Source organism: Rhopalosiphum padi, chromosome 1 (assembly GCF_020882245.1).
Source record: "Rhopalosiphum padi isolate XX-2018 chromosome 1, ASM2088224v1, whole genome shotgun sequence".
NCBI classification, from domain to species: domain Eukaryota; kingdom Metazoa; phylum Arthropoda; class Insecta; order Hemiptera; family Aphididae; genus Rhopalosiphum; species Rhopalosiphum padi.
The window spans coordinates 22,952,934-22,974,007 of NC_083597.1; the positions used below are offsets into that span (position 1 = coordinate 22,952,934).

The window sequence follows — 21,074 nt, forward strand, 5'->3', positions numbered from 1 at the left end:
TCTCCATACGATTGGTCGCGTGATAAATGCTATGCGTCGGTACGACATCAATACGTGATCCTTAAAGGCTTAAAAGTTAAAATGAGTAATAATTATAAAAAAAATCCAGCAGGATTTTTAAACCACCCGTCATAACGTCTTCATTAAATTGTTTGAGTAGCAATAACATTTTAAATTTTAAATAAATAAATAATAATAATAATATTATCAGCTTTTTAATATGGCGCTTTTACCACTGTATATTCATGTACTACCAAAGTGGTAAGTACCAATGGTGGTAGTTAACTAAAACACCAAAACATCGCATAAAGTGGTAAATATTATTATTATTAATTAATGTTGTCAGTGAAATAAACTATTACATGATATTTATATTTTTATATTGTGATTAAAGCAGAATGATGTTATAGACTTATAGTATATTAATATGATATTATGATTTAAGGGTATATTATGTGTGCGCTGTGCTTCGAAGAAGTCCGTTACTACCATCATACAAGTGCCTGCCGCCCACGCAGCCGAGTACCGCAGGGCGCAGATCAACATTGCACGACTGTCTGCAGCTGTGTGGTGAGACTTCCGCGTATCACTTATTATCAAATTCAAAATTGAAGACGAGTACGAAAGTGCGATTAGTGCGAAGTGCGAACTGTTTTCACGTACGTTTACAACTACAGACGATTGAAGTGATAATAGTCCACATGACCATATCCTGTTTCACGCAAGCACTTTCAGTAATTTAGTTATTTGGTCCATAAGTAAATTTCTACAATTCGTATATGGACAGCCGTGAGCAGATCGCAGCCAGTTTTTTGAGAGAACGATTCCTCGGCATAATTTCAAAACTAGAAGGCAAGTATTTTTACATTTTATTATGATCCACGTAAATACCACTCAATACGTCACGATTACGATTGGTATATTATACCTGGGTGGATTATTTTGTCGAACAAAATTCATTATTTCTAGGTAGTTGAAATAAAACATTTAGAAAAAAAATATATTTTGAAATAATCTGAAAAATATTCTGCTTCAGAATATGAATTTAAATATGTATCATTCAAAAACTTAAAAATGTAATATATTTTGAAATAATTAGTGTTGTTTGATAAAATAATTGCTCTGTTTAATAACAGAATCACAAAAATATATTGTATGAATTCAATCATTTAGAGAAATTAATTTTATCTATTTTTTCTATAAATCTAGATTACATTATGATTAATGTTTAGACTTAGAGTATATTATTATACATGCTAATATAAAAAAAAGAATACTGTTTTCCAGTTATTTAAAATGCTACTTCCATTGACAATTATACAATTATGATATCTCAATAGCTAATATAACCATACTTAAAATTTCACTATTGTTGCAGTACACACTCACACGCATAAATTTGTTTCATTGTCCATGGAAACTCCATAAACATGAGGTCTAGACATCCATTATAATTGTATACTGTACATAGACTGGATCCATTAACATTTTTATGGGTATAACTATCAAATGTGAGCAATACCTATTTGTATGACACTACTGAGCTTCTCTAAAATTACTTATGGGTCTTAACTATTAAGTAAAATAAATTAAAATTATAACTAATATGTATACATGGCATGGATAGGTCAGGTAATATTGGTGTATTCTGATAAATGTCTGTTCTATTTTGATGATTTTAATCAATATCAAATTAACTTAAAGATTTTCATAGATTTAATAAATACATAATATTAATATACAAAATTTAATGTTTTAGATAAACATTGTACTGCCATATTATATGATAATTCTAAAGTGAAAGCTACATTTGTTGTAACGACTGGAGCCTACAACCATATTGCTGTTGAAGATTTACATACTCCAATAGGAATTATTTCAAGTGCTCTAATTAGAACAAAAGATATTCAAAGTCTTGTAATAGATATAGGTAAAAATAATTAATTACTATTATTTATTATTATTTTGTTTTAAAATAATATTATTTCAGATATTGAAAATGTCTGATTTGGATTTGTTTGTGTCTATTGGTCTTTCTGAGGCTAAGGCTAAAGAAACATTAAAGAATAAAAATTTGACTACCAATTTAAAAAGTGTCATCAATGAATTTCCGAAAACAGATCAACCATTAACTAATTATGGCACTTTATTGTACCACCTAGCTTCCAAGTTAAAAAGTCAAGATTCTAAGTATGTAGGTCTGATTGATTTATATATATTTGAAAACAAATTGGATACTCCCCAAAAAATTGATTGCTGTTTGGATTACTTACGCTCATTAATATCTGAAAATATAGATTTTTTAGAGTTGGATAAAGCATGTGGGGTTGGTATTGTTATTACACTAGACGAAATAAAACAGACAGTTAAAGACATTATAACTCAAAATAAGAATGAATTAATAGAGAAAAGATATAAGTTTAACACAGGTGGTTTAATGCAAGAAGTTAGAAAACAACTGGTGTGGGCTGACGGAAAAGCTATAAAAAATGAAGTTGATTGTCAAATTTTAAATATTTTAGGTGCTAAAACTGAAGCTGATTTAGCACCTGTTCAAAAGCAGAAAAAAGTCAAAGAAATCAAATCTATAGAAAAGAAGACTCTTGTTTATAAACCGCTGTCCATTGAAGAGATAATGAGTAAAGTGGACTTCCATAAGCCTGGAGAAAATTTTAAAACTGATGGTTATGTTATTACAAAAAATACAGAAATGTTATTAACACAACATTTAAAAGAAACTAGTGGCAAAGTTATCACTAGATTCCCTCCAGAACCTAATGGAATTTTACACATTGGCCATGCCAAGGCTATAAATATAAATTTTGGATTTGCTAAAGCTTCTAGTGGTGAATGTATTCTCAGGTAAAGACATAAAATTTAATATTATTGATAAATAGGGTCTGTATTTTAAAGTAAAAAAAAGAATATAAAAAAGGGCAATAAAAAACATTTTTTAACACAATCTTATATTTACCCATCAAAAATAAATTTTATTCTAGGTATTATAGTTATTTTGATAAACTCTAAATTAAGTTTATTGAATACTTTATCGATGCAAATAATAAAGTAATAACAATAATAAATTATACTCATTAAAGATAACTTTAAGCATAACATCAAAAATATATAGTCTTTGTAAGCTTTTATTGATTTGTACTGTAAATATTTATTTAACTATTATGATCAATTTGTAATTAAACAAATAATATAAAAAAGAAAAAAGTAAAAATAATATTTACCCTTAATTTTAGAAATTAAATGTAACATAGTTTTATATAATAATTAATTTTCTATCATTATTGATAAAAAAAAAAGGCATTTATCTTCAAATCTGAACCCTATTAGTAAAATTAAAATTGTTGTAATCATCTTTTGTGTACTTCTAGGTATGATGATACAAATCCAGAGAAAGAAGAAGAAAAATATTTTACAGGTATTAAAGAAATGGTAGAATGGTTAGGCTATAAACCTCATAGAATCACCCATTCTTCAGACTACTTTGATCAACTCTATAATTGGGCTATTGCTCTAACAAAAAAAGGATTGGCTTATGTCTGTCATCAAAAACAACAAGACATGCAAGGATTTAATCCACCACCGTCTCCATGGCGAAATCGTCCAGTTGAGGAAAATCTGTCTTTACTTAATGATATGAAAAATGGAATTTTTGACGAAGGAGAAGCTACATTAAGAATGAAAGTCACTCTTGAAGAAGGTAAACAAGATCCAGTTGCTTATCGTATCAAATTTTTGCCACATCATCGTACTAAAGATAAATGGTGTATATACCCTACATATGATTATACCCATTGTCTCTGTGATTCTATTGAAAATATTACACATTCTCTTTGCACTAAAGAATTTCAAAATCGAAGATCTACATATTACTGGCTGTGTAATTCTCTAGATCTTTATTGCCCTGTACAATGGGAATATGGTCGACTTAATATGAACTATACAGTTGTATCAAAAAGAAAAATTGGTAAATTAATTGAAAATAAAATTGTTAATGATTGGGACGACCCTAGATTGTTTACATTATCAGCATTGCGGCGTAGGGGTTTTCCTGCAAAATCTATAAATTCATTTTGTGCCCGTATGGGTGTAACTGGAGCTCAAGCTATTGTTGATCCACAAATGCTCGAATCTGAAGTTCAAGATTACCTGAATCTTACAGCATCTAGAACTATGGTTGCCCTAGAGCCTTTGAAAATAATAATAACCAACTTTGACAAATTAAATAAGGCATATTCATTAAGTGTTCCTGATTTTCCTAGTGATCCAGATAAAGGTTGGCACGATATCAAGTTCTCATCAGTGTTATATATCGAATCCAGTGATTTTAGTCAAAATCCAGATAAAGATTATCGTCGTTTAACCATTGATCAAACTGTTGGTTTAAGATATGCAGGAATTGTAATCAAAGTGATTAAAGTGATAACTGTTGGGACAACTATAGAAGAAATTCATGTTGAAGCAACAGATGTTAAAACTGCACCAAAACCAAAAGCATTTATACATTGGGTTTCAAATCCTATCGAGATTGAAGTCAGATTATATGATCGATTATTTATGCATAAAAATCCAGAAGATACTAATCAAGTGCCAAATGGTTATCTTAGTGATATTAATTCAAATTCATTGAAAATAGTCAATGCTTATGCTGACATACATATATTAAAATCAGCGGTGTTAATGAATTATCAATTTGAAAGATTGGGATATTTTTGTGTGGATTTGGATTCTAATGATACTAAATTAGTGTTTAACAGAACAATTACATTAAAAGATGGTTCTTCAAAATAAAGATTTTATTGTAAGAATTGCATATTTATATTTGATTATTTATGTTATGTTTAAATATTCAATAAAATTATGTTATTAATAAAATGATGACTTATTGTTCTCTTAAAAAATATATATTTTATTTATAGGATGTTTCCACAGCAAAAGTCACAGTTATACGAATATAACATAACTGTGACCTAAGTAATAGTTCCCTTATTCAATACATGGTTTTTTATGCCATTCTACAAAATTTGATCGTAAAAGCATACTTTCATAGTTCCTATTTTCCTCAGCCCTTGTTAGTTGTAGCAACATGGTTTTTTAACAACAAGATAATCTTAAGAAGTTCTGCTAGACAACTACGTTCAAGATTTTCAATTTTTTTTTTCAAGTCGATTATTATTTGCATTTGAAATTTTTAGAATACTTAAAATAGGTAAAGAAATATACCAATTATTTGTGTTTCTATCTGATTTTCTGAATAAATAACAAAATAACAAACATTTTGTTTTAAAATTTGTGTTTGTCCCTGAACTTAATTCTCCTTTGAAATTTATTCTCCTTTAGAAAAACGTAAATGTTATGTAAATGGTTAGTATAAATACAATTATATCAATGTATCACATTGATAGTATTATATACTTGGACTTAATACATATTTATGTAGTAGTAGTCAGTAGACTAGTAGCAGTAGTAATAGTAGTATAGACTTGTTAGTTGTATAATATATATTACCAGTTTCAGTAAAATAGGTACCTAATATGACAATATAATACGAATTGTTATCAGTATATTATTTAAATATTAGGTACCTAAGTTAATGTTTTAGAATAATAATTAATGGCATATTTGATATTATTCAATAAGACTTATTTCATTGACTATATTTGTATGCATTAACCGAAGAAACTTTTCACTTGAGTTGCATGATACAAATGATACAATAAACTGTATTTAACTATATAAGCATATAGCTTCAAGTGCCTTCAACAAAATATTGCTAAATATTTATTAATTATACTAACGAAATGTTCACTCATTGTATATAGTAATATTCATATTATTAAACTATCAACATTAGTATCTAAATAAGATATTATTCGAGTTTTGGTCGTTCCTGGATCGAACCCGTATTAAAATGTGTTTATTAATTTTACTTAAATGAGTCTGGATTACTTTATTGATCTATGTAATTCAACAAAATACAAATCTAAAACTGAATTACATGTTGAAAAAATGTATTCCAAGACTCCAAGTGACCAAGTGAAACCCCATGCGGCTATGCATACGAATATCATAAAATAAAATATTACAAGCCTGTTAGTAGTGAGTACTAAAATAATCGCTAATGTTTATCATCTATTCCGTGTGTTTACTAACCAGTAATTTAAGGAATATCCAAATATGAAAACTAAATATACGTCTTGAATGTTGTTGTTAAAATAAATTGATAAAAATAATCAAATACCCATTTAATTAGAAAGAAGACATGGGGGTAATACCATTCATTAAATTAATAAAAATAATAATCTTTCGTCTTTAATAATAGTAAATAATAATTCGATAATCAGCACTTGATAAATTTAATATTTATAAAATTAATTTAACGTTTGTATTATGAAAATGTATTACCTACTATATGTCTAACAGAGCCCCTATTTTATTTATCATTATGCATTTCAATTTTTTAAGCGCCCGGGGCGTATGCCCGCTAACCCCCCCTCGCGGCACGGGTCTGCGTCAATACAATACAATAATAATAAATTATATTACAGTACCTAGTTACGTAGTAAACGTAAACATTAATTATAAAAATGAACTTACAAAATCTAAAAAGCCTAGTATTTTTAATAACATATTGGCCTAATATTGCCACGCTAAAGCAACAAGAACTGCCTATTGGCTACTTTGCCTGACGCTAATTCCACCACTGTAAGTAACAAATATAATTATATGAATAATGAATAAAGATTAATTGAGAATTTAGACAAGCAGAAAATCTTAAAATTCAAAAACGAATAACCGTAAAATTTAAAATGTTTACTATTACTAAGTATTTATACTATCATTTTTTCTATAAATGGTATAATTTTCAAATAATTGTATTTCATTTTGAGCTCTTTATAGACAATTATATTTGCGTGCTTTATTAGTATTTTTTAGTAGCAAAAATTAATATATGGGTCAAAATCCTTGAAAATTGAATTAATACTCTTCACTACGCAACAGTTTACAATGACAACTAATAACCGTATATTTTGCGTGAATTATTCAATAAATGTTAAGACTATTTTATCTATCTGTGATTATTATGTTTAGATGATACATAGGAAAAACTACCATTATAAATACATTATATAGTTCTTAACTAAAAATTTTGAATTTATACAATATTTATTTTATTCAGTATTCTTGTATAGTTTGTATAGTTATGTTAAATACTATTGTATTAAATTTTAAACATAACTAAATTAGCATCAGCTATATTTGAGCATTATAGCTTTGATTTAATTGTTAATAGGTAAAACTGAATAAATGTGCTCTGTTTATATTTGTTTGGTTATTGTTATAATATGTTAATCATTAATGTGTTATTAATTTATTATTTTAAATTGTATCATAGATAAATGTTCACTTATCTATTATTTATGTGTATAAATCCATGGTGTAGGGGGCAGATTCACTCTCCGTTTGCTTTTGAAAGCTATTGGGCTCAACGCTCAAGCATTGTATGAAATATATTTTTATCAATAGCGCTAGTGACAATATTGTCATCGATATTTGCGAACTGTGCGTCAGATGTCAGTGTTTACTATCCTATATTCGATATACCAAACAATTGTTAAATAGTCAAATAGATGATTTTTTTGAAAATTAAAAGTGTATCCAATCTAACATTTGAACGAGTAGTTTTTAAATTATTTAACATTATGTAGTGTATTAAGAATAAGACCACCGTCCGTCCATGATAATACAGTAGAACGTCGGTTATCCGCACCACAAAATTGTTGTACAAATTTATTTTTAGTTTAATTTAATTTAGTTATCGTTAGCTATGTTGGTTTTGTCGTGTTTATATTATATGAAATGCGAGATTATTTTATTATCTACCATGGGCCTCTCTAATGTATCATATTATAGGTACGTTTTACACGCAGTAAATTAGTTTTTAACTTTATTTTTAATGCTTATTTGATTATCGAAATAATAAATAATAATAATAAATATTTTCAAAAAAATAATTTGCTTAATTATTTGCAATAAAAGGTTATTTCTCATTTAAAAAAATAAGTCTACACCGTTACATGACATAGCTTAAACAATGTACAACTTCTGTGTACTTGAATTTAAAAATATGGCCTTTAGGTAAAGTTAACTCTAAAATTTGAAAGTCCAACATAAATTTAACATTAAAGGAATAAGTGGCCATACAATGCTTGTAAATAAGTATAGTCACCCTGTTAGGTTAATGGTTAGGTTTTAATGTACTCACCTATTATAATAAATAGGTATTTGAGCAAGTTCTTTTAAAAATTATATATAAGTTCTACATTAACATAATCGATAATTCATATATCGTGTATATTAGAATGTATTGAAACGTTACTACTTATTTAAAACATCGAATCTAATATCATAATTAATGGAATTAGAGATTTCACTAACGCCATGTAACTTACTTATACTTCATACTATTTCATAATATTTTTTAAATTTAAATTGTTATTTAAGTATTTTTTTTAGACAAGTTTTTTAAATTACCGCCGATTTCTGGGTACCTAAATGACGTGGGAGATTATAGTTAATATGGAATCTAAATTGTCTTTGAGGTTCTAAATGTCCAAACTCCAAAGGGATCCAGTTGACGTACGTGGATCTACTTGTCGCGGGATCTAGGTGGTACGTAACCCAAAAAAACACCATAGCCTGTTGAATAAAGTTACAAACGTAATCAATATACTTATGATATAACTCTTTAACTTATAATAATAATATATAAAGTTCAAATAATAAGTGATTTAAATCCCTAATTATACTAATTATTTACATAAATGGTCAGACTATACATTTATAAATATAATTATAAATCACCAACAGGGGATAAGCTACTATTTTAAACATTAGTTTAAGAGATAAACATGGTACAATTTAGCTGTACCATGTAGAATCGAATAGACTAGACTATAGTCGCTAGTCGCAGGCCCGCAGGGTATACATAATTTTTTTTTATTAAATTAGATTATTATTGTTATATTATTCTGTTATTACTATCTGAATGGAATTTCCCGATTATTATTCCGATACGATTAGTGTGTAAAACTTATCCTACCCTATCCCAGAAGGGTATTTTTTTTAAATCTACACCATAAGACAAAAGAACTGTCTATTATGACCAATAGCCAATAGGTATAGGCAATAATAAAATGGCTAAATCAATAATTTAAAAAACAGTCACAATGACAATTATTATTTTCAAATCAATGGACAGCAATTCTATTAATACTAACTATATTTTTTAATGATTAGGTAAATAAAAAATAACATTATTAATATAAAAAAATATCAATAATTCTATATTACCATAAATGATCATAATCTTAATTTACAAATCTAAAAAGATTCAAAAAAATTGAAAAACATAAAATATTGTATTAATAAAAATTAAATAATCTATAATAAAAATGAAGACAAATAAATAATTTTATATGTTAAAACCTTAAAATTAAATAATAACATTAATAGCACCAGAATATTTTATATAATTAAAGAGTAGGTATATTATTTTTATAAACATTTCCAAATTAAATTTTGTCAAATATTTTCAATTTCAACAAAACATGGTATAATTTAAAAACAATAAAAATTGATTCAATTTTAATATAAATTGTTTAATATTGTTTAATTACACAATATCACAGTAAAACAAACACTTGTGGCCATAGTTATCTAAAATCATTTATTTTTAAGAAAATAAAAAATAACTGCTATTGGGAGTGTATAATAAACGAGTATTCTTCTTCTGGGGTATTTTAAAAATAAAAAATACAAAAATTTTTCTTTATCAGTATGCATTTTAGTTCCTAAACCTCACCGTATCATATAAAAAATTATAAATTAATATTTGTTGTTTATTTTAACAATACTACAAAAATCAAATCGAATAATTCATAAAATCATGATAATAATTCGACTAGTATGAATTCCAAGAATGGCAAGATTAGTATTCTATTTATTTAAACAACAATTCAGACTTTCGGGATTACAAACATATTGTAAATTTAAATGAGATCATTGATTATCAACTAAATTCTGAATAATTGATTTATCAACTATTATTTAAATATTGTAATTAATTTGACCGTGTTATACAACAAATATTATAGAAAAATAATATTTGAAATAATAGTATATACAATTCAACTTTATAATTTGTTTACATTAATGATTATATGTTATTGACAAATTTTTGAAAACATTGATATAAAATTTTTTTAAATTAGCAATACAAAATGTTGTAATGTTACATACATTAAACTGTAAGTACAACATTAATCATTAAGTTATAAATAGTATGATTATGTTCAGCTAATAAAATACTTTGTTAAAATTATTTTAATAATCTAATAAATTAATGGTCACTGGAGGTGTAATCTGATTAACTCCATATTCAGCTAATAACAATGCTGCCATCCATCGTAAATGATCTTCTTTAGTAGTACCAGCAATTGACCAACCAAAATTATCTCTTAGTCTAAAAATGATTAGTTTAAAATGCATTAATTGATAAAATACATGATGAATTCCAATTATGCTATACTTACTCTTTAGGTAGGTCATTCTTTAAAATGAATGTTATACACCATCTAAACAAAAAAAGGAGATAAAGTATAAAAAATTATGAAATAATATTTGATAAATAATCATTACAATATTGAAGATAATATATTATTATAGTTCAAACAATTGATATATTAAAATTGAGAAAAATACTCAAAATATTTACTATATGCTGTCTCAAAAAAAGAGAACAATCAATCGTCCAATCAATTGTCCATTTCTAGGCATCTCCCACCAATGACCCACACTATTGGGTGGTCCCCAAATTAAATATATTAATATTACTTATTAGGAATATTAGTTGTGAATGTTCATATGATGTTTTTGGGAAACATAGGCTAGCAAGGTGGGGGGAATTTGGCCTTGCCACTACAGGAATGGTCAATCGCTATACATGAAAACTGAAAATAGTGATTATTCTCTTTTAAAATAAGATATAAATGGTATAATTCCAAGTCACCAAGAAAAAATTGATAAATTAATCATGATCTCACATTCAAGGGACCATTAGCTAACTATTGATTGATTAATTTTAGTTGATAACTAAAAAATTGCCCCTCCCCCCGTTTAGGACCACTGTATCCGCCATTGATTCAACTGGGTAGGTATATAAATATTTTATTTAATATTAAGAAATAGTAAATCTAGTTGAAAGAATGGACACTTGTCTTTAACGCCAAGATACTTTATAATGGATACTGGATTTTCTACTGTCCTATACAAAATATAAATAGACAAGTTTATATTTACCTAGCATGTGGGTTTCTTTTAGGTTCAAATCCAATATACCAAATTAAATCCTTAATAAACCACTCATACAATAATGTTGATCCCTGAAACAAAAATTATAAATAAATCAGAGTACACAAGACATAAAGTTTCATAAAATAAACAATAATTACAGATTTATCTTTGTAGCATATTAATTTTCTATCACTTATTTCAAATAAATAAGACTTAAACGATTTACTCTTTTGTTCTGCAAATTTTAATTCTGCACAAATAGTTAAATGTTCTTTAGCCTATAAAAAAAAATCATTAATAATCTATAATTATAGTTTTAAATGTATTGCCTAAATGGTAGTTATATTATACTTATTACTTACAAATGGTAGAATTTCAATAAGTAAAGAATTTGGTTGAAGACAAACAATATAATTTTCCTTTCTATACTTTACATCCCAATAAGCCCACAATAGTACTATGTCTAATAACAACTCTGTATGATGAATTGGACGAATCATTGTTCCATTACAAACTACTTCTTGTAAACCAAGTAAATATCCACCACGGGCTCCCATTTTATTTGCAAGTTCATCACATATCATCAATGCGGTTTTACTTGGACTCAACTAAATAAAAAAATAAAAAATATATAAAAATAATTATTTAAAAATTAAAAATTATAAACTTACAGTGACATTCACACAATTTTCACTATCTTTTGAACCAAGATATATCCAAATTTTTAAATCTCCAGAAGGTTTTGATGGCTGAGGGACATTACCATTTGATAAATTATATTGTATTAATGCTTCCATTATTCTATCTTCTCGCTTTATTTCATCTTCTTCTACATAAAATAATTTAGGATATAAGAGTATAAGATCATTTACAGCTTCAGATTCTACTTTTGACCAATTAAGTGAATCATTATCCTGAAATAAATATTAAAAATATGAAACAAATTATAAATTGTATAATAGAATTATTTACACATACTTCTATGTGCATTAAGGTTGGACCCCAAATTGATGCTAAATTTTGCACAGTCATCAAGTTTTTTTCATTTTGAAGTTGGATGTAATATAAGTGACTCAAAAGTTTACGAACAGTCACATAATTAATAGCTGGTAGTCGTTCTAATAAACTTCTGTAAAGTATTACTTTTTCATCTTCGGAACAATTACATTTTACCGCATTACAAAGATGTGTGTGGAGTTCAGTTGTAAGCACAGGTTCTGGTAAATCTCTAAAAAATCGCTTCAATACACTTGCCACATCATATACTGAATAATCTTGTTGGCTAAATTGTACAGCCCAAGCATCTTTTCTGAATGCAGATAAAAGTTTAGTAGTATTAGAACAAGAACCACTACGCCTATAGACACCTTCTGTCAAACATCCTGTGTTAAAAAAAAATTATTTTATTTTAAAATTCTCTAACTGTTAAAATATCCATTAATATTTTATATTGTATACCATGAGCATAAATGAATTTTAAACATTTTTCAACGATAACTGGAACTTGATCTTTACTTAGCTGCTGATCTTTTAAATGTGGACTAGTATTCACAGTTTCAGCTTTTATTGTATGTTGCCAATTCAAAATTTCCGAATCTTCATCAAACTTCAAATAAATTGATTTTGTGATATAATCTACAACCAATACTGTTATTTTTAATTCCTCATCTTCTTGAGTCACTGAAATTGTATTAATTATTATTAATAATGTTAGACATTAACTCAATTTTATAAAATGTATACTGACCTACATTTCTGACTTTTCTTAAATCAACCAATTCTGGCCCACAGGTCTGTTTAGCAAATGTTAATACTCTATTATGTAACAATAACCAGGCTTGTTTCCATTCACCGTTTATGCCTTCCTATAAATATATGATATTGAAAATGAAACTATTACAAATTAATGATTATTAGGATTAAAGTAATTAAATTATGTTAATGAACTTACTTTTAATGTTGCATAACCAGCTCTACTAAATTCAGAAGATATTTTAAGTGGAAATAAACCAGTCACTGATCCTAAGAATTTTTGCATCCATACAAGACGTTCTGTAGTACATAGAGCTCCAAACAAAATTGATTGAGGACGTGACAAAAACTTTATTTTAAAACAAAATATATCCTCCCCTTCACTGCAAAAGAAAAATATTTTAAAGTTTTTTATTATGAAATTAAAATAAATTAACAGATTAAAAATAAATTCACCTTTGTTTAGGTTCATTGATAGTTTGAATACTCAATAATGATGATAATGAGATTGAATTTCCTGTTTGGTTTTTATTAGTTGAGTACTTGAATTGGCCACCCACTATTTGACACCATTTCTTTTCAAAATCTTTATTTTTTTCATCAATGCTAACAAATAAAATACCGCTGTGAAAGATATTGGAAATTTCTACTTCTAAATTATCTTCTTTTTCAATTTTTTCTTCTGGTTTTAGTATTGATTTCATTTTTCTAACTGAACCTGTTGATCCATCAGCTACTTTTTTCAAAGTACGTTTCATACTAAGCCAACTTGTTAAAGAATTTTTTCTCGGTTTTTCTTCAAAAACAGGTTCAACTTGAATATCTTCTTTACAATTAATGTTATTTATATTATCGTCTTGTAACACTAATGAATTATTAGGTTCTTCAATTGAATCCAAGCGATCTGGAGGTTCGGGAATTGTATACAAATTTTCATCTAAATCTTCAAGATTTAAGTTTACAACACTTCTAGATTCAACAGTACTGTAATGTGAGGAATATAATATTTCATCAATTTCTTGTAGTAATGAGCAATCTTCTTCTTCTTCTTTTTGTTTATCCAATAAATTTATAATTGAATTATGTAAAGGATCAAATTGTAATACAACAGATTTTGTATCATTAGGTGTTTTTTCGTTGGTAAATAAACAGGTTTGATGCAAATTTTCATCATTATCAGATTTATTATGTTTAGTTTCATTATTAATATTACTTGTATCACTTGAGCTATAACTTTTCTCACTTGTTGGATTCCAGTTTTCATAAGCTTGTGATTTTGTTTGTCCAATTAAAATAAGTTCATATATGTTTTCTGTAGAATATGATCCACATTGGCTACTAGAATTACTTGATCTTGGTACCTTATCATACAATACATCTTGAGGTAAAGGAGGTGGTGGAAAATTTGGAGGCTGTGAACTACAAAAATCTGATTCAGAATAATAATTACTGAATGATCGGTCAGAGTTACTGTCTGATGGAATTGGAGAGTCAAAACTTAATGTAGAAAATATGTCATTATCAATTGGAGATTCACTGATGTCTGGTTTAAAATCTTCAGATGTTTGACTAATTGTATGTCGTCGTGTAGGTCTAGGTAAAAGGCTACGAAAAGATTTTTCAATGCAAATACTCATGCTTCTAGTATTTTCGATGACAGACTTTTTTCGCTCTAGACCATTTTCAGATGCCATTTTTATTTCTGGTTTGAAATTTTTTTTTGACAAAACATTTGTTTCTTTAAAATTTAAAGAAATTAAACTTGAACCATCTTTCAAATCACTATTATAAACGTTTACATTCTTGCGTGGTAATGGTACTGGTGGCTTTTTTTTAGTGCATTTACTAGTAACTTTATTCCTAGGAGGTGGCAATGGACGATAGTTAGTGTTCTCCATCACTCATCTAAAAATTAAAAACAATTATTAAAATCACGTGTAAAAAAAATTTAAATAATATTTATGATTACTAATATATTTAACTGCTATTATGATGGAATGTTAAGATAAAATTGCAAAAGAAAATTAAATTAAAATAACAATAGCACATTCTTTAGCTAGATAAACATTAAAAATGTAATTATAAAATGAAGATTTAAACAAAAATAACTATGAACTATCATTTTTAATAATTATTTCTAATTAAATAGGTATGTTGATAATTGTTCTAAGAATTAAAAATCATTGGAATAATATAATAATAAAAACAAAAACAAAATTAAAATATAATAATATAAGACAATAAGACAAAAACAATTAAACCATATAAAATTAAAGGGGAAAGACATACAATTATGTAGATAGCAATAGAAAACATTTCAATAGATTTTTATCATAAAGAAAGTTAATCAGTTTTATGGTTTCAGTTAAGTTGAATAGTATAATAGCCATATTACTAAGAAAAGAATAATTATTTAACAAAATTATTATACATAATATTAGCCATTAGGCACCTATATACAACCTATATACTTTCATAACATTAAATATACTATTAAAAACCCTTATTATTACTATTATCTTTTCATTCTAATATTATTTTTTTCAAAAAAAGTATCAACATTTCATGCATTTTAACTATAGCTAAATCATAATTTATTTCATTAAATAAAATTTAACTTGTTAGTAATATTCTCTTAACAAAATTATTTTTTCTAAAAATAATAATTTATTAATGAATTTAACTCATTGAGTATCCATGTAGGTTTACTTGTTTAAGCAAAAACTAAATATATATATTGGTATATAATTATCATAGCATTATAATATTAGGTACCCTTAGTATAAGGGTTATGATAATCATTTAAAATTGAATAAATTAATACTTAATCATTAAACATGCAAAGAGTTCTAAGGCTTAACTTTTAAATATTTTTAAAAAATTGAATTAAGGTGAAACATTTTACAATACAATATTCATGGAAATTATCTTCATTTAAAAAAGACAAACCTAATATGTATACAAAAAATTGTTATTAAATTGAAAATTATTTAAAAAACATATGTTATAAATGTCTACATTATTATAAATGTATCAAGTTATTAAAATATTTAAAAGAAACTCACTGTATTATTTGGACAACTTTTTTTTATAAATAGGTAGGTAGTATTAATGTCTTAATTTTTGTCTATAATGAGTTTTAAAACAATTATAAGCAAAAAATTTAAAATTCGGTAAAAATGTAAACCAACATATTACTAAAATACAGGTATAACAAACTTACAAACTGTACCAAACCAACTATATTATATTAAACTAGAATGTAAAGTACATAGGTATAGAAATTAATCTAAAAAGTATGCATATGCACACACTGTAAAATGTGTAAAATTTACTTGTGCAAAAGTAGTAAGAACTCAAGGCCATTTTAGTACATACACATTTAAATAGGTAAAATGTTCTATTTTAAATATAAATTTTAATTTTAAAACTTTAATAGTATGAAAATAATTTTTTTTATCAAAAATTAAAACAATGTTTTTTTTCTTCAAAATATTGTGTTTAACTTAATTTTAGGTTTTGGTTATTATAGTACTTACTTATATCATATTAAACATGATAAATCATTATTATCCATAAGAACTTGGTAGAATTGTGCGACAATAATGATATATTATAACTTTATTATCTACCTAAACAATAAGCATACTTATTACTTATCATTATTCTTCTATTAAAATAAAAACACAATAATAAAATATATATTAAGTATAAAATATAATATATAGGTATATTTAATTTTATTGTATTAAAGTATGTAAAAAATGTATTAGGTTATAGTGATTAGTAGTAACTGGTAATACTACATTTTAATAGATAGATGATCATATTTAGAATTATCTTTTAAACTTCATCATTAATTACAGGTAAACAAATTGTTGAAAATGCATAGATTTATTAACATAAATACACAAGTAAATTATTTACATTAATATTGTTTTACACCCTGATTAGATTGTCATTAGAATTTGGTCCTTTAATTTGATCTCAAAATTTCTCCATTTATAATAGAGTTGGAAATTTTCAATAAAATTTATTTATGTTACAAACACACCTATGACTAATAAATCCTATAAGTATATTTAGGAGTTTGTCGGCTTAGAATACAAACTGCTAATATTATTTTTTATACATGTTCTACATGTTTATACATGAATGATAACATTGATTTTCCATGATTACCTGTTCTAATAGGTATCAGATTTAATTAGGTATGAAGGTTTCCACCTCTTTAGATGTCTTTATGTCTAATTATCGTTGTTTTTTAAAGTTTTCCTCATATTAAAATTTTTGTTTAGTCTTAGAATATATTATTCATGTATCATAACATTTTTGTTTCTTTTTGGATATGTGTATTTATTGTAAGTTTGTCCTTTAAACTTTATAAACATAAGTAATTAAATAAAAATAATAAAGAACAGAAGAAATAAAAATATTTTGAAAATAATAAGATTATAAGCAGTGGTGTATTGCTAAAAATATTCGTGGGTATTAGATCTTAGGTGTCAATGATATACCTATAACATTGAATCAAAAAAAATGTTTTCTCGCTTCGCTCAAATTAACTAACAATCTTTATTCTAATTATCAGTACCTATCACTTTGACCAAAGATTAACTTAAAAAAATAGTACAGTCTAAGAAATTATAATGGTTACTAACTACCAATAACTTAGTGATTAGTGCACTAATCATGATTGCTAGGGCCCGAAACTTTATGCATTTGCATCTTTTTTTCTAACGATTACATTCGAGGCTCGTCTTTACAGAAATTTATTTCATCAAACATAGAATTTAATAGTACAGTTTTTATTTTGTATTTTTAGGGAATTTTATGCTTTAAGGTCATTTTTGTAGTATTTTTAGTGCATTTTATTCATTTTTGAAAATTCTAACAGGTATACGGGGCTATACGTATACCCGCGTATCATCGTTTATTTAGAGAGTATACGCTAAACAAAAAAATTGAGAAGTAAGTATACGCCGTATACCCCCGTATACCCTCCAATATACTACTGATTATAAGACATATCAGTTAAAATGAAAATACATTAAAATAAAAATAAATAAAAATACAGAAATACCTACATAAACAAAACAAAATAAGTAATCTTGAACTTTGTAGTCATTAAATTTGATGACAATAACATTTAAATTTAAGCAATAATTTACATTTAAAATGAAAATTTTGTTTATTCTTATTGTTACTGTTACAAACATTAGTTTTTCAAAACAAAAGTAAAAATAATATTACTAAGACGAGGTTGATTGTAATTAACTTAATTTAATATTAATGTTTTAAATTATTTAAAAAATGACCTTAGGAATTTGATAACTGTTAATACCTACTCTGTAAGACAGTGAATTTTATTTACCAATATTGTTCTATGTGAACCCAAAAAATGGTATTTTAGTGTTGTCTGTGTTTGCATGTGGTCTGTTTTAAGGTCAAATGGCCAATTCGGCATATTCTATTAGACTATCTATGGTTACTCTTATTTAGTATTTTATAGCTTAATACATTTATATTACTCTATACTGAATACCATATACCTAATAGATATATTATGATAGGGGTCGGTAAGTAATTTCGATTAGACCAAAAGCTTAAAATGATAAATAAATGAGGTCTGGACAAAAAAGTCTTTATAATAAATTAATAACATATTCTACTTGAGATATTTTGATGGTTAAGTTTTCTGCCCTCAAATCCAGACTGGGGTCCATCAGTTGCTGACCATTTTACTACACCCAGATAAGAAATAGTACCTTTAAACTATATCTAATGAGTTCTTAAGAATACATAGTAATTACATAACTATTTTAGTAAAATAGCTTATTCTAATGACTTAATTTATTACTAAATATATTGACTGTGTGAAAATAAAAAATAAAATTCAAAACACTATAACAACATTGAAAGATAATTTTCACTAATATTGTACAGTGAACACTTGTAATTAAACCTGATATCAATTTGTTCAAAAAGATTACATCATGTTTTGTTTTTTAAGTAATCATAACTAATACGCATTACAATAATAATATTATTATTGTTTATAATGCATTGATTAAATAATACTAAACTGTCTAAACTATAGGTACCTCTATAACACCAGTAATTTAATCAATGGTTATTTACTTATATCTAATACTATTACATATTTAATACTGTTATAGAATAGTAAAACCTATTTTGTAGTACTATACCAAACCGATTTAATTTTCATAATGCATCTTTAAATTAAATTGGTTTACCTAAATTATTAAATACAAATGTTGATAAAATATAAATAGCGTCGCTAAAGTATGTGTGTATTTTTAAATTTAAATACGCATAGCAATAATTATTATTTACCTCGATTATCCTTTGTAATTTTCTACCGATAACAATGAAAAATGATTGAGGAATTAATGCGAAATTAAAGAAAGACTGAAGAGTTAATATGTAGTAAACACTGTAGCTACAATAGAAAAAAACATTTCTGAATATTGTGAAATGTAAGTTTTTGTTATCATTGTAACAGTAAAACAGATACAGTACCTACTACTACTACTACTTGTTGAATTCATTGAATAGTGATTAGTTAAGAATTATCGTGATTCACTGATTCCACCATATTATTTCAATTTTATGCTCATATCATGACTATAGATACTAGATAGTGACTCATTATTCTTTGGTATACTAACTGGTATCACATCATATTCTGTAAGGACACAACGTAATAAACTAATAACTTTAGAATATATAAAAATGTGCCATGTGGTAATGACGTGTCAAGCACTAACGTATAATAGTAACGTATGTATAGTCGTTTTATTTACCACGTCTTACCATCATTATCGCACTTCTAACTACCTATAATTAATTTAAAAAATACATAGATACATATTTAATGTATTAAACAAGGACTAAGATAATATATAAGCTTATGGCATAGTGTATGGCTTATGGTATTAAATAGAAAGTAGCTAGTTATATTACTTATCAGTTAACATTTACCTCTTTTTTATTATTTATTAATTATTTTACCTATTTATACATATACGTTTTAACATCGATCTATACTAGTTACAGCTTTACAGGCTACCATCTAAAAGTTAGTAGTTACTAATTACTATCACTACCGTCTACCAGTCTACCAGCAGCTACCTCAGATCAATATTTCTTTATTCTCTAATAATCTAATACACTATCTTGACCTTTTACCTACTAAAATATTAGCAACATCTTTGTATTAACAAATAATGCTTTAAAATGTAAATAATATAAGTCAAACTACAAAGTTCCTCAAAAGTCGTTTCTTATTAAAGAAATTAAAAAAAAAGGTAGGCTAATGGCAGTAGTGGATACTGTAGGTGTTGGGACTTCGAGAGGGTAAGTGGATTACTATGATGAGTGTGTTAAATTTTAATTCAATATAATATATAATAATATATCATTGTACCTTTGTACCAAAACGAAAAACGATTCTGAGTGAAAATAGTATATCAATTTATACCTCTAATTAGAGGTATTCGTATTACCTACATTAATTTATTTTTTACATTATGTTTTTTGATATTACTGTTAAAGTAATATAGAAGAAAAAATAATTTTTTGCGAAAACATTGTATTTTAATTTTAAAATACCATTGTATATTTGTATTTATGTATAAAATAAAATAATATAAATATACCTACATACGTAAAAGTTTCCAAATTTAAACTCAAAATATCCAACTAGTGAGGAGTTTTCAAGCTTTATACGACTAAGTAAAAAAATGTATAGACATTTGTAAAAATAAAACTAAAAAAAATAATGAAAATATCTATAAATAACTCAAAAAAAGTCAAAGTATATATTTTGAAAATGTATTATGCATAGAAAATTAACCATACAAAAATTTAGTAAAAATGTACTTATATTATATTATATATATTATATTTTGATACATAAAAATCGAATT

The 21,074-nt window shown here is 25.8% G+C and overlaps 2 protein-coding genes across 5 annotated transcripts; one reads left to right on the forward strand and one right to left on the reverse strand.

The window, feature by feature from the left end:
* Positions 1–1,379: 1,379 nt before the first annotated feature.
* On the forward strand, positions 1,380–4,890 carry LOC132923333 (probable glutamine--tRNA ligase). The gene is made up of 4 exons (XM_060987251.1): positions 1,380–1,511; positions 1,760–1,930; positions 1,991–2,862; positions 3,387–4,890. The coding sequence occupies exons 3-4, from the start codon at positions 2,000–2,002 to the stop codon at positions 4,804–4,806; spliced, it is 2,283 nt and encodes a 760-aa protein (XP_060843234.1). The 5' UTR covers positions 1,380–1,511; positions 1,760–1,930; positions 1,991–1,999; the 3' UTR covers positions 4,807–4,890.
* A 4,850-nt stretch (positions 4,891–9,740) lies between these two features.
* On the reverse strand, positions 9,741–19,686 carry LOC132931877 (arf-GAP with Rho-GAP domain, ANK repeat and PH domain-containing protein 2). 4 transcript variants are annotated; one of them, XM_060997945.1, is made up of 13 exons: positions 19,480–19,686; positions 16,662–16,754; positions 13,579–15,027; positions 13,322–13,505; positions 13,118–13,235; positions 12,829–13,050; positions 12,349–12,752; positions 12,042–12,284; positions 11,733–11,978; positions 11,529–11,648; positions 11,377–11,459; positions 10,611–10,652; positions 9,741–10,540 (listed from the first exon to the last, which is right to left on the reverse strand). In XM_060997945.1, the coding sequence occupies exons 3-13, from the start codon at positions 15,018–15,020 to the stop codon at positions 10,402–10,404; spliced, it is 3,243 nt and encodes a 1,080-aa protein (XP_060853928.1). In that variant the 5' UTR covers positions 15,021–15,027; positions 16,662–16,754; positions 19,480–19,686; the 3' UTR covers positions 9,741–10,401. The 4 variants fall into 4 exon arrangements, with proteins under 4 accessions (XP_060853928.1, XP_060853929.1, XP_060853927.1 ...); XM_060997946.1 differs by lacking the exon at positions 19,480–19,686 and adding an exon at positions 18,795–19,056; XM_060997944.1 differs by lacking the exon at positions 16,662–16,754 and having other exon boundaries at positions 19,480–19,685.
* Positions 19,687–21,074: the final 1,388 nt, after the last annotated feature.